Here is a 16,636-nt window from a genome sequence, read left to right as displayed (position 1 = left end):
GCCCAGAACACTGCCTTGGGGAACTCCAGCCTGAACAGGAAGAGGAGATGAGAGAAACCCATTCAGGGCCACACGTTGACGACGACTAGAGAGGAAGTCCGCCAGCCATGCGTGGAGATTTCCATGGATACCAAAGGAGGAGAGTTTGGTGAGCAGAGCGGGGTGCCAGACCGTGTCGAAGGCACGTGATATGTCGAGGGAGACAGCTCTAATTTCCTGTTTGGCATTGAGGACCTCCATCCATTGTTGAGACAGCAGAAGCAGCATGTCCAGAGTAGAGTGACCTTGTCTGAAACCAAATTGATGATCAGAGATCAAGCCATTGGAGAAGAGGAAAGATTTCATATCAGAAGCAATGATGGATTCCATGATTTTGCTGATAATTGGGAGAAGGCTGATTGGTCTGTAGTTGCTAGGATCTGTTTTTGCACCTTTTTTGTGCAAAGCGGTGATGTTGGCTGATTTCCAAGCAGATGGCAGTTGACCTTGAGCAAAAGAGAGGGTGAAGAGAACAGAGAGAGGGTGAGATAGAGCAGCAGAGCAGGATTTTAGGACCCGTGGGCTGATGCCGTCGGGTCCAGTTGCAGAATCAGAGTCGAGGGTTGACAGAAACTTTTCCACCTTGTCAGGAGGAAAGGACACGGAGTCCAGGAGCAGCAGGGTACGACTGGGTATGGTGGGTACAGAGAGGGATGGGTTTGGGACACAAGATTTAGAGGCAAACACAGAGTTGAGGCATTCAGCTTTTTCACGTGCGGAGTCAGCTGTGTAGCCGTTTGAGGTAAGGGAGGGGATGGAGGGGGAACAAACACCAGAAACGGATTTGACCAGACGCCACCAGGATTTGGAAGAGGGAGACAGATAAGAGAGTTCGGTCTTGAGAACGGAGAGATATTGTTTCCTGGCTCTTCTGAGGGTGGACACACACTTGTTTCGGGCTTTGTGAAAGGAAATGAGATTTCCTTCCGTTGGATTTGCTTTCCAGGAGACGAAGGCAAGTTGTTTCTGGGCAACAGCCTCACCACAAGATTCCGTGTACCATGGACGGGAGGAAGGGTATGACAACTGAAGACGAGATGGGATAAATCTGTGCATGAGAGAGAGCAATTTACTTTGGAAGAATTCCCAGGATGAGTTGATGTCAGAGGTGGTAGAGATGGGAGACCAGTCCAGATGATTGATGGCTGCTTGAAGACCGTGCCAGTTGGCCTGAGTGAAATGCCAGACTCGTCGACGCTGAGCAGGCTCCCTGAGGATGGTCAGAGAGATGTCCACTTTAACAAGGACATGATCAGATGATCCGATCGGAGCAGAAGAAGAGCAGCAGACATTTTCAGGGAAGTTAGTCATAACCAAGTCCAGAAGAGAAGATGTTCCGTTGACTGAGATCCGGGTCGGGAAATTGACAGATTGTGTCAGTCCCAGTGAGTCGCAGAAGTCCTTTGCTGAGGAGCCATGGCTGGTGAGAGAGGTACCCACACCCAGCCAACTGGCATGATGACAGTTGAAATCACCACATATGAGGAAGAGAGAGTTGGGATGAGTAGATAGAAGTTGGTCCATATCATCAGACAGCGAGATGTAGATGGAGTCATCACTGTTTGGTGGACGGTACAACACACATATGAACAAGAGGTGGGAGCGAAGGGGAAGCCGTAGCCAGAGGTATTCCTGGGGGTGAGGTGGAGAGAGTGCAGTGCAGGGCGAGTGAGGAAGAGAGTTTTTGATAAAGATAGCAACCCCGCCTCCAGGACGAGGCTCAGGTCTATCATACCGGAGGAGGGAGTAGCCCGGGAGAGATACTATGGAATCAGAGACATCATAAAGGAGGAAAGTTTCTGTTAAGCAGATCACGTCTGGTTTGACAGAAGCAACCTGTATGGAGAGATCAGTTAAGTTTGAACGAAGGCCCCGGATGTTTGAGGTCCATACCGTTAATGAAGAGGAAGGGGGAGCATCAGATACAGAACAGGGCGGAGGAGGGGTAGGGTAAGATGTGGAAGAGGTGGAAGAGGTAGGGAGAGCTGTTGAAGGTGTGTCAGAGATTTCAGAATAGCTCGGAGAAAGGGAAGGATGGGGCGGACAAAAGGTTTGATGGTGATTGGGTGAGCCACAATGAGGTGTTATTTGAGGAGGGGGAAGAGCGAGGCAGAAGGTTGGGGGAGATGGAGGTGAGAGTTTGAAGGGGGAAGAAGCGGGGAGGACGCTTTGAGGAGGGGGAGTGAGCGGGGGGAAATTGAGAAGCAATGAGGGTGGGGAGATTTGAAGGGGAGGGGTGAGGGGGGAGTTTGGGAGGGAAGGGACAAGGGGAGGGATTTGAAAGGGATGGGATATGGGGGAGATTTGGAGGGGAGGGGTGAGGCAGGAGTCTAGGAGGGGAGGGGCGAGGGGGCGTCTTGGCGGGGAGGGGTGAGGGAGTAGTTTAGGAGGGAGGGGGCAAGGGGGGAGATTTGAAAGGGATGGGTGATGGGGAAGATTTGGAGGGGAGGGGTGATGGGGAAGATTTGGAGGGGAGGGGTTATGGGGAAGATTTGGAGGGGAGGGGTGAGATTGGATTTTTGAAAGTGTACGATTTATGGGAAACGAACATTTATTGCAAAATGAGTTTCTTGTGACCTTCGAGTTAAAAATACGTTTAAGGACGCTGGATGGAGGATGGAGTGCAGGAGAGTTTAGGGAATGTAGAACAAAGGCACTATAGGAGATGGATATTTTTTTTGGGATGAATTGATTTGGTGAGCAAGTCGAAAGCAGCCTTTTAAAGAAGAAGAAGAAAAAGGTGTTATAAAATATGACGGAATACATAACTTGAGGGGAAAGTGTAAACATTGAAGGTTAATGAGTGAAAACTATCTGGGGAAATGGGGGAGAAACACGTGGTCGAAGAACGAACGAACGAATAAGAATGAATAAACGAATGAGAACAGAGAAGGAAATGTTTTTTTTTTTTTTTTTTTTTTGTTTTTTTTTTGAGTTGAGATTTACACAAGGAAGTAGGCTATGGGTGAAAAGTCTGGGAATACAGAGAACGAAAGTTATTGGATCACAAACGACGGACCACTGAGAGAAAAACAAAGCCTCAAGGTTGTACAGTGCACACTGTACAAGGCCTTGCTCGCGACACGGCAAACAGACGATCAATTTATGAAAGATAAACACCGAGAAACAACCAAAGTTGCACACAATAACTTCACACACCGAAAGATAAATACAGTTTCGACAAAATACAATTGTGAACAGACTTAACTTCGAAAAACGTGGAGACCGTGTGGAGCTTCGAAAATCCCTGCCGCCGTCTCCAAGATCTCGCGAGATCTCTCAAATCTTGTTAAGTCCGTCTCTGGTGTATGCTCACCTTCGTATGGTGTATGCCCTCAACTCCCTTTTTCGATACTTCCGCAATCCTCATTCAACCCGATGTCACTTAAAATTTAACCCACTGTCGGTCGCGTGGAGGTAAAATGTATTAGGATTGATAACGACGATGTTAATTGTGGAATTATAGTTGACAGAACTGTATTGTGATTTGAATTATAGACTTTGGAATGTGCTTTGTTATGTGTGACGTCATTATGCGCCATGACAAAACCTGCTGATGCCCTATTAAGTTTGCCTCTGGAGTATGCTCCCCTTCCATCCATTCCTTCTTGTCAAATGGCACCACGTCCAACTCAGCTCACGAGAAGGCCGGATGCCTCAATTATGTTTGCTTCCAAATCTTGCTTCCCCAACCCCAATTATTTATCAATATGACTGCCGCACAGCTATCCAGTCACCCCAAATGGCTTTTGGAAGCCTTGTTTTGTTCAAATCACCCAACACTGGGGCTAATATGCTGACGTCAGCACATTAGCTTGCCTCTCTGGAGCCATAAACCCAAACACGAACATGCAAAAGTTGCGTATACGAGATACGAGTTGCGTATACGTCTCCCCCTTGGGAAAGGAATCAACCTATGGTTCCTTTTAACTCCCTGTTCCAGTTAAGAGATTCCAGTGGTATATACTCGATCACGCGACAATTTCAGATCACTATCTGGGAGGAATCCACTCTGTGCCGATGACAGCCAGCTGTCCCGAAACTCCCAAAGTTTATGGTGTGGCCTTGCCACGGATGTCGACCTTTATGTTTGACCATGAGCTATAGCTTTCGAGCCAAAGTACACATCCTTGCCTTTATTATAATGTTTGAAATTATATCTTTTTTAATCTGAAAAGGCATCTCTCCAAAGAGCCAGAAACACGTCCGTGGATTGATTCGTCTCCCTAGGAGGTGGAGGGTATGCTGACGATCTTGCTAAATAATGGCTTCTAAAGCCAGTAGGCTGGCTGATGCCACGGTTATCAGTGTCGCAGCTGACACTGCAGTGAGCAACGGGCTCTTCTGTGTTTTTCTCAGAATGCAACTGAGTCAGGTTTGCCATTGTATGTTGATATACAAAATACCCTGGTGATGCCCCTCCCTGTGTTTGCCCCACTGTTCTTCTTCTCAGTGCTCCTCCACCCAGGAGTCGATAAACATAAATCGATGGAGTGCAGGCATGGTGGATCAAACGGCCTCCACCTGTGCTCAAGTACCTTATATACCACGGTATTTCCTTGCAAGCACCGATGATATGAGACACTCGGTTGAGAATTTTAGCGTGGATTTTCCTGGTCACCACTAAGCATACTTTCCCGTGAGGGCTCAATAGGTGATCTCAGAAATTTCTTAGATTTTGCAAGTCCCAATTTTGTAAATGCTTCTACCCTTTTTGGTAAAATTCCTGCGAGTGGGCGATATGAAGAATTCGTCTCGTGCTCTAATTGTTCACCTGTAGTTTTGACCTTTCAATTTCTTTCAAACATACCTTTATCATAGTGTGCTCTTTGAAGTATAATTTGCATGCGTAGAATGCACTTTGCACCATGTATAACTATTCTAAGCATTAAAGCAATGCGGAAAGTTGATTTCCTGAAGTGCGATAAGTCATCTGCATTTCTTTTGTAACTTTAGGTTTCACCCCTCTGAACGCAGTTTTACGGTAAATCATATGACGTCATATTTAGTCATAAAGTGTGCCACAAGTACAGTTTTCAATAGACCTGGCCGCTGTCTATTCTGTTGTATTTGTAACTACCGTCTTCATAAGTTGCGCTCCTTATTATGAAAGTAAAGGAAAACATTCCCAACGATCATTTGGGCGTGGTTCACGATCCCCACAGAACGTTATCTCACGCAGGCTGGATGCAAGTCCCATGGCAGGCCACCTGTTAGTGGAAGTTATGTGGGGCAATCTCTATCGTTTTCGCTTGCCGATGCCAAGGATCCTGTGGTCTAATGTAAACTGTAAATTCCTATCGAGATTAAAGGTGTAATTGAAGTCTTGCCTTCTGAGATTCATCAGCAATGAAACTATCCTGACAACGCTACATACACGACTGCATTTCTATTTCACTGATGCTCTTAAATTATTATTTATTTTATTTTGCACATCAAAACTCATGCACATATTTCAAAGGTCTAATAGTTTACTGGCAGCATGCTCACTCTTACTCGTATTTGTTTGTTCACAAATAAATTGAATTTCACTACAAACTGTGGTGGATTCCAGTCGATCATTCAAGAATTGATGTTTCTCAGCATCTTCCAACTTTTTGGAACAGTTTGCATTATTCACCATTTTGGATGAAATCTCGGCCTCTTCAACATTTGGGATTTAAGTCTCTGCATCTTACACCAATATGGATTTATGTTTCCTCATCTTCCAACATTTTGGATTTAAGTCTCTGCATCTTACACCATTATGGATTTATGTTTCCTCATCTTCCAACATTTGGGATTTAAGTCTCTGCATCTTACACCAATATGGATTCATGTTTCCTCATCTTGCAACATTTTGGATTTATGTTGCTGCATCTTACACCATTATGCATTTTCAATTCCACATCTTCCAACATTTGGGATTTGAGTCTCCCCATCTCCATTATGGATTTACGTTGCCTTATCTTCCAACATTTTGGATTTGTCTCTGCATCTTACACCAATATGGATTCATGTTTCCTCATCTTCCAACATTTTGGATTTATGTTGCTGCATCTTACACCATTATGCATTTTCAATTCCACATCTTCCAACATTTGGGATTTGAGTCTCCCCATCTCCATTATGGATTTACGTTGCCTTATCTTCCAACATTTTGGATTTGTCTCTGCATCTTACACCAATATGGATTCATGTTTCCTCATCTTCCAACATTTTGGATTTATGTTGCTGCATCTTACACCATTATGGATTTTCAATTCCTCATCTTCCAACATTTGGGATTTGAGTCTCCACATCTCCATTATGGATTTACGTTGCCTTATCTTCCAACATTTTGGATTTAAGTCTCTGCTTCTTCCACAATTTTGGATTTGAGTTTCCGCATCTTATGCTATTTATGGATTTTAATCTTCAGCTCTTCACCTCTTCTATCCTTGTGGATTTGTGTCTCTGCATCTTCCGCCATTATGGATTCTAGTCTCTGCCCCCTGCATCGTTTGGGATTTGAGTCTCCGCATCTCCCTTATGGATTTATGTTGCCTTATATTCCAAGATTTTGGATTTAAGTCTCTGCTTCTTCCACAATTTTGGATTTGAGTCTCCACATCTTATGCCATCCTTGGGAATTTGAGTCTCTGCATCTTCCGCCATTGTGGATTTTAGTCTCTGCATCTCATGCCATTGTGGATTTTAGTCTTTGGCTCTTCGCCTCTTCCAACCTTGTGGATTTGTGTCTCTGCATCTTTCGCCATAATGGATTTTAGTCTCCGCATCTTACACCATTATGGATTTACATTTCCTCATCTTCCAACATTTTGGATTTAAGTCTCTGCATCTTCCACAATTTTGGATTTGAGTCTACGCATGTTATGCCATTATGAATTTTAGTCTCTGCCTTTTGCATCCTTGTGGATTTGAGTCTCTGCATCTTCCGCCATTATGGATTTTTGTCTCTGCCTCCTGCATCATTTGGGATTTGAATCTCCGCATCTCCATTACGGATTTACATTGCCTTATCTTCCTACATTTTGGATTTAAGTCTCTGCTTCTTTCACAATTTTGGATTTGAGTCTCCACATCTTATGCCATTTATGGATTTTAGTCATTGCCTCTTCCATCCTTGTGGATTTGAGTCTCCACATCTGATCCCATTTATGGATTTTAGTCATTGCCTCTTCCACCATTATGGATTTTAGTCTCTGCCTCTTGCATCGTTTTGGATTTGAGTCTCCACATTTTACACCATTTTGGATTTGAGTCTCCACTGTTTAGTTTCCACTTTCACCATTTTGAATTTTAGTCTCCACCTCTTCCACCATTTTGATATGAGGCTCCGCATCTTATGCCATTTTGTATCTAAGTTTCCGCCTCTTCCACTCTTTGGGATTTGAGTTTCCACATCTTACACTATAATGGATTTAAATCTCTGCTTATTCCACCATTTTGGATTTGAGTCTCTGCCTTTTCCCCCATTTTGGATTTAATTGTCCACATTTTACACCATCATGGATTTACGCTTCTTCGTTTTCCTATATCTTGGATTTAAGTCACTACATCGATCACCATTTTGGATAATTTAAGTCTCCACCTCTTCCACAATTTGAAAAACCGTCTTGGGCAAGACATTTTGCTCCAGCTGATATAAACCACCTTTAGAGGCCATTTTTCCCCGCAAGCGGGGGTTGGCCTTTTTCGGGAACCGTGGTAGTTGTTGTTTTTCGGTCCCCTTTTTGAAGCAATGTTTTACGGCCGGATGCCCTTCCTGACGCCAACCCTTTTTGCCGCCCGATGACAGGCTGAGTCAACCCCCCTGGCGTTAATTCAGCGATCGACCGGGTTTCGAACCCAGGATCCTAGGATCCTAAGCTGACACCCTAGCCGCTAGCCCAACACCAGCTGATATAAGAGTTTAAAATCTGTGTCTCGATATAATATGCAACTCAGGAATGCTCAACATCTTGACCGAGCTCGGTGTAAGACTCAGAGATACAATAATTCAATAATTCCTTTTTTGATTGAAATGCTTAATTCTGTTATGTAGATGCATGGAATCAATTACCTGCATAATATGTTTGTTGATCTTCTTAAGTTTTCTGCTATGTTAGGTTATTTTGTTGGTAGAATTTGTTATATTTTTTATTGTTGTTTGATTATGCATGTTTGTTCATTCCTTTCAGTTATTTTGATATTTTGATTAATGTAATTACTCCCACCAGGGAGTAATGCATTCGATCGTGTCCGTCCGTGTGTGTGTTCGTGTGTTTGTGAACAAGATATCTGGAAAAGTTCTGAACGGATTTGGATGAAAGTTGGTGGGATGATTGCACTTGGGATAAGGAAGAATTGATTAGTTTTTGCTGAAGCTCAGGATATTATTCCGGATCCAGGAATTTTTTGAAGGATTTTTTACCATTGGAAGATAGGGCTCAGCAGCGGCCACCCACGGTGGGAGTATGCGCTTTACTGAGTGGCGTTCTAGTTTTATATTTATTAAATTTATTAATGTAATTTTATGTGATTATTATTGTTTTTATATACATTTGTAAGTTTTTTGAAATACTTTTATTATTGTAAATTTGACAAATTTCAGTCTTCGAACTGCCTTGTCCAGTGTTTAATTATTTCGATAAACCGAAATGAATGAATGAATGAATGAAAAAACAGCACCTTCCACCATATCGTGAATGCTTCAAAATAAAGAACTCAGTTGAATGAAAATGCAAGTTAAATGTAAAAATTCAATATGCATTTGTGACACAAGTCCAAGTGTGATGAACTGAATGACCAATTTGTGTGCCTGGATTTATTTGTGTGTTCTTGTAAAAGTGGCACATTAGCATTGGTTAAAAATCAACAATCCAGAAACCTGGAGTTGACTTCAAAAAGTCTCACGACCAAGCAGAACTGCTGGGTTCAACAAGGAGTCATGCACCCACCCACATGTATTTGCTTTTCCATCATTGAGCCGCAGAAAACCTGGTTTATTATGGTGAAAAGTCAGGTTTATGAGCAGGTACTTCCGTGTAACCACTCGGTGTAAATATAAACAACGGGGGGGGGGGGGGGGGGATGGGGTATGTCTGATCAACTACTGCACCACAGATGGTTTTTAAAACGTCTATATTCTCACCTTTGCATAAGAATTTATAAAAGGTAACATTGTTATTGAGAATGTAAAAATGTATTATGTATCCTGTCCTTGTGTTTCCTGACAGTTGGGAACTGAGGCTAAAATAACAGGAATTGAGGTGAAGAGTGGTGGAGATACTTCCCATTATGGGACGGTGAGTTTAGGGAAGACTGAATTTGTTTCTCTCATTTTTTGCATCATGTGTGTTAGACCAAAACCCGAGAGTGTTTGGCTCCATGCATGGGGTGGAGGTTGTCCCCTACCTATCGTGTCTTACTTGCTCGTCCATTATTGTCTGATTGTGGTGATGTCCATATATGGCAGGGAAATATGGAGATAACAACCACGGGGACACTGGACTGGTATCTTAGATTAGATGCTGTACACACAAGGAAACCCAGACACAGTAAAGTGCCGCTCATCCCATCAAGTACATCGTATCTCCACATTCCCAACACCCCGAGGAAAGAACACTATCTCTGGAGCCTTTTTCCTGAACTACACAAATAAATAAATAAACTATAAAATAAATAAAATAAAACAAACTTAAATAAATAAAGAAACTATTTAAAAATATATATATATATTTAAATAAATAAATAAGCTATAAAATAAATAAAATAAAATAAACTTAAATAAATAAATAAACTATAAAATAAATAAAATAAAACAAACTTAAATAAATAAAGAAACTATTAAAAAAAAAAAATTAAATTAAATAAATAAATAAGCTATAAAATAAATAAAATAAAACAAACTTAAATAAATAAATAAACTATAAAATAAATAAAATAAAACAAACTTAAATAAATAAATAAACTATAAAATAAATAAAATAAAATAAACTTAAATAAATAAATAAACTACACATTCCCAATTGACAGGACACACAGGCAAAACAATCTGACATCTTCAACTTAGAGACATCATAACGTAATCCCACCTGGCTGATCTTAAGCTACCTCCCATTCCTGGGGAATAGATCTTCACTCCTTTGTGCCCATTGCTTCTATGTACTTATCCAAATAGTTTTAATTTATAACATACCCATGCTGCCATCACCTTCTCTAAAATATCATTCTATGCTTGAACAACTCTGTGTGAAGTCATCCTGCCTAATCGTTTCTGGTCACGAAGACCCAGTCCTCACGGAAGGTTTCATTTCCCCAGAATCTCAGACGGGATGACTCGTCACTATATCTCACTGATTTGCGTCCTCAATGACTGTGCCAGTGTTGGGATTTTAAATTGAGGTTTAGCACACGCCCCTCCATCCTGACCTTCTTTATCCATTTACGCATGGTTTCCGTAGATGGGGCTTCTCTGCAGTTGGAATTGGTTTTGAACTTTCTTGGAGTGGACAGGCCTGGTGGAGCCTGTCCAATCCAGCTTACATCAACAAACCATCCACCATAGTCACCTTTAAACGACGGCCTTCGGAAGTAGATTTCCACCGAGAACGTCTTCTGGTCTGTCTTCTAGAGCATGCTCATCGCTCATGTAAGGGTAATAATATTTATACCTGTTATTATCTACACCTTCTCTGCTATCCATACCTGTAATGTAAAAGAGAGATTAGTAAAACAAAGGTTGTGGGATTTAAAAAAAGTGGGAGGCAGGTGTTGATCATGGAAATATACATGGGTCAACTTGTTTTGACTACCCTGTGTGATCCTCATGCAAATAAAACCTAAACCCCTGTTTGCTTTACCTGTAGCTGCATGGCACTGTGCAGTGTGCTTATGCCCTCCTCCCACCCCCTCTGGAACCAAAAACCACCCCTCCGGAACCAAAAACCACCCCCTCCGGAACCAAAAACCACCCCCTCCGGAACCAAAAACCACCCCCAGATCCTTGTCCTGCGTGACACGCTCCAATATTGCCCCTTGCTTCATGTACTTTCTATTTTCATTATTCTTATCCATCCCCAGCATCTTACATTTATTTATGTTAAACTGCCTCTGCCAATCTTTTGCCCAATATATTGAAGTACCGAGACTTTCCTGAATCTCATCATCTCTACTATCGACCTTTCCTCCAAGCCTTGTCTCTTCTGCAAATTTGGGAAGCCGACCCTTAACCTCACCATTCACTTCATGATCTCTCCGACTCACTGGAAAATCCTCTCCATCTCTTTGCTGATGACTCTACTCTCTGCCGCTCCAATCCTCTTCCCTCAGATCGGCAGTCTGCAGCCTCCTCACTCTCTGCAGACCTGGACAAAATCACAGACTGGGCAAACAAGTGGAACATGTCTTTCAATCCTGACAAATCTCACACTCTCACCCTGTCTCTCCGAAAAGATCGACTGGACAACCCTCCCATCTACTTTCTCAACAATCCTCTCCAAGAAGTTCTGTCACTCAACCTTTTGGGCCTCACTATCTGCCATGATCTTTCTTGGGAAAACCACATTTCCAAGCTGGCCTCCATAGCCAGTCGCCGACTGGGCATCCTCCGTCGTGCGAAGTCCTTCTTTGGCACACCTGAGCTCCTCACCACATACAAGGCTTTCATCTGCAGCTCAATGGAATACTGCTCTCACCTCTGGTCTGGTGCTCCTGCTTCACACCTAGCTCGTCTTCACGCTGTTTAAACCAAAGCATTCAGAATCATTGGAATCTCCCGCGATGAAGCTAACTCCAAGGGCCTTTCACTCACTCACCGCAGGCAGGTTGGCGGTCTTTCTGTCTTCTACCGACTCCTCTCCGGCCTTGCCCCCCCAGCTCTCTCTGGGCTTTGTCCCGCAAATATTCCTACAGGTCGCACAAGATCTGCCAGCAACCCTCTTCTGGTGAAACTGCCAACATCTCGGCTTTCTGCTCACCTTCACTCCTTCATTCCTCTTTTCTCCCACCTCTGGAACAAACTCCCTCACTCTTTTCAATCCCACTCCTTCCTCCAGGTCTTTAAAACAGCTCTTCACCACCTTTTCTAATCTTCCCCAATCCAAAACCTTGATCTTTTCTACCCCCATTAAAACACCCCAAATCCATCTCTTTCAATCTCCACCTTCTTTCCTGAAATTCCTAGTGGTGTTCATTTGCTTTATACTGTGTATCCCTCGCCCCACCCACAGCCCTCCCCTTTCCACAGATCTACCGATGTCCTTGTTCTCTGCTGTTGTTGTGCTTGTGTGCTTCCCTCTCTCTCCCCTTCTTATCTCCCGCTCCCTTCATTGGAAGTTTTATGTGTCTGTGCATGTTTTCATGTTTAGTGTGTTTGCTCTTACACGAGCCTTGACTCTGTCTGTATCCCAAAAAAAAATTGATTTAAAGTATGAATAGCTAGAACAGCACTCGGTAGAGAGCATACGTCTGCCAGGCTGAACAGTTTACATTTTGTATCCCATTGATAGGCCGGATCTGCATTCAGACTGACGTTAACCAAAATCCAATTGACATATTCTTATAACCTACTGAACCCATCCACCAAATTTTGGCATGATCCGTCGACAACTTTTTGACATATCGTGCTACATATCGTTTATGGCCCGATCTCTCAATTGTAAAAAAAAAAAATTCTCTTAAAATTTTAGTGTCTGGATCCGGATTTTCACCAAAATCTAACCAATTCATCTCTGTCACGCACACGACCTTTCCACCAAGTTTTGTCCAAACCCGTCCATGACTTTTTGAGATACCCTGCTCACAGACAGACAAACAAACAGACACAGGTGAAAACCTCCATGCACCTTTGGTGGCAGAGGTAATAACTGTCCTAAAGCTGTCCTAAACTGTCCTAAACTGTCCTAAAGCTAAAGCTTCCTTCCTCCATCCAATCAGAAACTCCTTCATAGAACTCCATTTATCTTTGAAAACATGATTGCCTTTTGGTAAATTTATACGGAAAGCCTTTAAGCACCTTAAATTTATTTAAGAAACTTCCCCATCCGATCCCTCATTAATATTAACAGCTTCCCCTCAAATGAAGTTCAATAGGTCTGAAGTTCTCCGATTTGTCTCTGGATCACCTGCCTGCGATGGGAAAGGAACAGACTTTGTACTTCAGCCTCATCGCAGGAGATTCCAATAACGTTGAGAGCTTTAGATTCCAAAAAAATCCAGGCCCAAAGCTTTGGGATCGAGGCCAAAGGGGAGAGTGCTTCATTGAGCTTCGGCCAAAGTCCTTGCAGACTGTGAGTACCTCTAGTATTCCAAGGAAAGACTTGGTCAACATAGGATGACCAGTCTGTAGTTGGAGAGGTCCTGGCTGGTGGTGAGGCCTCGAAGTTCAAGAGAGTTAAACTTTCCCAGTGGCTGACCATGAAAATATACAGGTGGATTAGTTTGATGATCCTTCCAGAGTGACGAGGTGAGGCAGTGAGATTTCCCAGGATTGAAGGACATTTTCTATATATCTATGAAACCAGCATCTACTCTATTCCTTATCAGCAGAGAGTGAGCAGCTGCAGTCTACCTAACAGTGGGATGGGGGTACTATGCGACACAAGGTTGTCATCTGCAAAAAGGAAGAGAGGGTTTTCCAGTGCATCAGAGGTCATTTATATAAATGAGGAACTAGACTGGGCCCAACACACTGCCTTGCAGAACTCCAGCCTCCATTAGGAGGAGATCCATTGATAGCAACGTATTGATTGCGTGAAAGAAATCATTTAGAAATCTAGGAATGGGGAGGCATCCTTGAATGCCAGCGGCAGAGAGCGTGGCATGTAAAGCAGGATGCCAGGCTGTGTCGAACGCCTGAGATACGTCCAAGGAGACGGTCCTGACCTCTTGATAGGCATGTAGAGCCTCCAACCATCTGGTACCTCTCCTGACTCCAATGAGCTGTTAACGATATCCGTTACCGTCACGCTTATCTGCTCTGCCACCGCCCGCAACACCCAGTCTCGGATGCTTATTATCTGCTTTACTTCCTCTACCCATGGAACTCCTCTCAAATCCCTTCCTCACTTCCTCCATAGATTCTCGCAGCGATCGGCAATTCCATCGTGTTCCTGCGTAAATGTTGAAGCAAGTTAACGATTTATTACGCTTGCCATCTCACTTTCATCACCAACCCTGTGCTTATCCCTCAATGGGTCCCCACTTATCCTAACCCGCCCTTTAGCCATGGTACACTTAACAAAACCATCAGGCCAAATGATCAGGTTTTATATATTTCACCATATCCTTCTCACATCCTCTTTTAGCTTGCAAATGTTGTGCCTTTCGAGTGAACTGAATGCAGCATTATCTAAAATTCTAAGGGCTTGTATTTTCACCTTTTCAAAACCGTACTAGTTTGAGGAGACTTACCACGTCATTATCAGATTAGTGAAACTAGCAACGGTTCCCGCCCTATGGGCGGGGCTTCAATTGGGAAGCCCAAATTAAAAGGCAAAATATCAGAAATTTAAGGCTTTTTTAATTTTTAACGATTTATATAAACATCCGTTAAATCACATCACACGCAAATCATCAAAATCTAAACGGTATTTGTGGAATTTCAATAAAAGCCACGTCACTGTTCATATCGGTAAATATTATTCCATCGTGTTTGAAAAAACTGGAAAACCAATATTGCCAATTTTACTCCAGGGGGTCCCAGGATTACCCACCCAAAATTTCGTTGCGATCGGTTGAGCTGTTTTTGCGCTACCTGGGAACGGACAGACAGACATTTGGTGAATTATAGTAAGATGCAGCTTGCTCATCAGTGGTCTTTTGGAAGGGGGTAACCTGCTCATCCCATCTGGTGTGGTCTTCATGTGACAAACCGTCGCCCTAATAACGCATACGATGATCGCAAGGCCCGAAGGTAGGCCACCGGAACGTAGCAGCACTTTAGCCGATGCAAAACTGTGCTTCATCGATGGCCTCGTGACGACTCGTCGTATCGTCGCTCTTCGCGTTTGGCAGGTGGTGGCTCTCTACGACTACGTGGCGGGACGCTCCGACGAAATAGCGCTAAAATGCGGCGACCTGCTGCAGGTGCTCCGCAAGGACAGCGCGGACCGGTGGTTCGGGATCCGGACCGACGGTACCCGGGGGTACTTTCCAGCCAGCCACGTGGCAGACTCTGGTGAGTTCCAACTCGGTGACGACAGCACAATTCCAAGTTTAATATCCAGTTTCGATGAATGCTGCTTTTCTGAGTTTCCGATACTCAGCAGCAAAAGTGTGCGCCTCTTTAAAGCCTCTTTAACGGCCTCTTTAAAGCCTCTTTATCGGCCTCTTTAAAGCCTCTTTATCGGCCTCTTTAAAGGAACAGGATCTATATTGAGAATGGAGGGAAGAAGGGGGAAAACATTGAAAACAACATTCAGGAAAAAAAGCGTGTTGGGAGCAGATCCTGGAGAGAAAGGGTGGGTCGGATCTGGTGTCGTGGCTGGGAGGACGTTGGGTGGAAGGAGAAGGCAGTTAAAAGATGAGTGAAGCGCATCATCCTCGAGATAAAGTTGAGAACTATTTGATCATGGCCTGCAATTGGACTTTGTACATGACAACAAATGGAATAAACGAACACAGGAAACGTTTCGCAGGAATTAGGTGCGTTCCGTCCAAATATCATCAATTGCTCTTTTTCTTTCTCTCTTTCTGCAAACCCATCCTATTAGGAAGCAATTCACCACCTGTATGTTTATGCACGTCATAGCCATTCATCTGCCAGTGAAAGTGGATGGGTGAGGATGGGAGGGAATGGAGGATGGGGGGGTCATAAGGTCGAGGTGGATTTGTGCCGGTAACCGGGTGTTCCTCCGAAAGCTGCTGCCCACTGCATCAACATTTTGGTTTGATAGGGGTCCACTTGGGCCTTGTAGTCACGGTCGCTCCAACGAATGTGTGCTTGATGCTACACCTGTGTCCCCACCTGCATCATATTTGTTTCTCGACGTCTTGGCTCATTGCTAGTCTGACCAATGTGCTCGCCGATCGATTTGTTCGTTCACTTTGCTGCGATTAGGCCTTCACGCATCGCAGTCATGCAGACACACAAACGAATGGTTTCCAATTTGCACTTTATACACATTTTGTTATAACAAGTGCTTACGTTTGATAGGGCGAGCCTGGTGTTGGCTTAATGGTTAAGGTGGCTGTCTTAAGATCTTAGGGTCTTGAGTTTGAGCCCCTGTCTGGCCGTTAAATAACACTAGGTGGGTTGACTCGGTCAGTCATCCTTCCGAGGTCGGCAAAATGAGTACCAGCTTACTGGTAACAGGGGGCACCGCATCGGTGGCACGGCGCTGCCATTGCATCTTCCCCACAAGCCCGTGGGTTGGGTTGATGTGAAGGTTTTACCTTTACTCTACATTCCTGCCACAAGAGCACACCTGCATGAGGGAAATAGTTCCAACAGGAACAACTTTAATCATGATTAATGGGAAAACCATTACTATTGTTAAGCTTTATTTATTTAAAAATATGAACAGACGGAGGTGGAGAGAAACCTTCAACCTCCAGCAGGTGCGTTGGGATGCCAGAAAGATGTAAAGGTAAAACAATTTGAAATAACTGATTAAAGGTGACAAGGTCGGAG

The 16,636-nt window shown here is 43.6% G+C and overlaps 1 protein-coding gene across 10 annotated transcripts in view; it reads left to right on the top strand.

The window, feature by feature from the left end:
- The window catches only part of AHI1 (Abelson helper integration site 1), a 136,155-nt gene that overhangs the window by 116,750 nt on the left and 2,769 nt on the right, over positions 1-16,636 (top strand). For 5 of the 10 annotated variants that reach the window (XM_078783788.1, XM_078783789.1, XM_078783787.1 and 2 more), the window contains exons 25-26: positions 9,240-9,308; positions 15,019-15,181. In XM_078783788.1, coding sequence (XP_078639914.1) covers positions 9,240-9,308; positions 15,019-15,181 — 232 coding nt within the window. Of the gene's footprint in view, positions 1-4,492; positions 4,591-9,239; positions 9,309-15,018; positions 15,182-16,636 lie in introns of those variants that run through there. The other 5 variants (XR_013624415.1, XR_013624414.1, XM_078783792.1 and 2 more) reach the window with 3 other exon arrangements.

Source organism: Myxine glutinosa, chromosome 8 (genome assembly GCF_964187855.1).
Source record: "Myxine glutinosa chromosome 8, kmMyxGlut1.1, whole genome shotgun sequence".
Taxonomy (NCBI): Eukaryota; Metazoa; Chordata; class Myxini; order Myxiniformes; family Myxinidae; genus Myxine; species Myxine glutinosa.
This window is presented reverse-complemented; position numbering and strand designations above follow the sequence as displayed.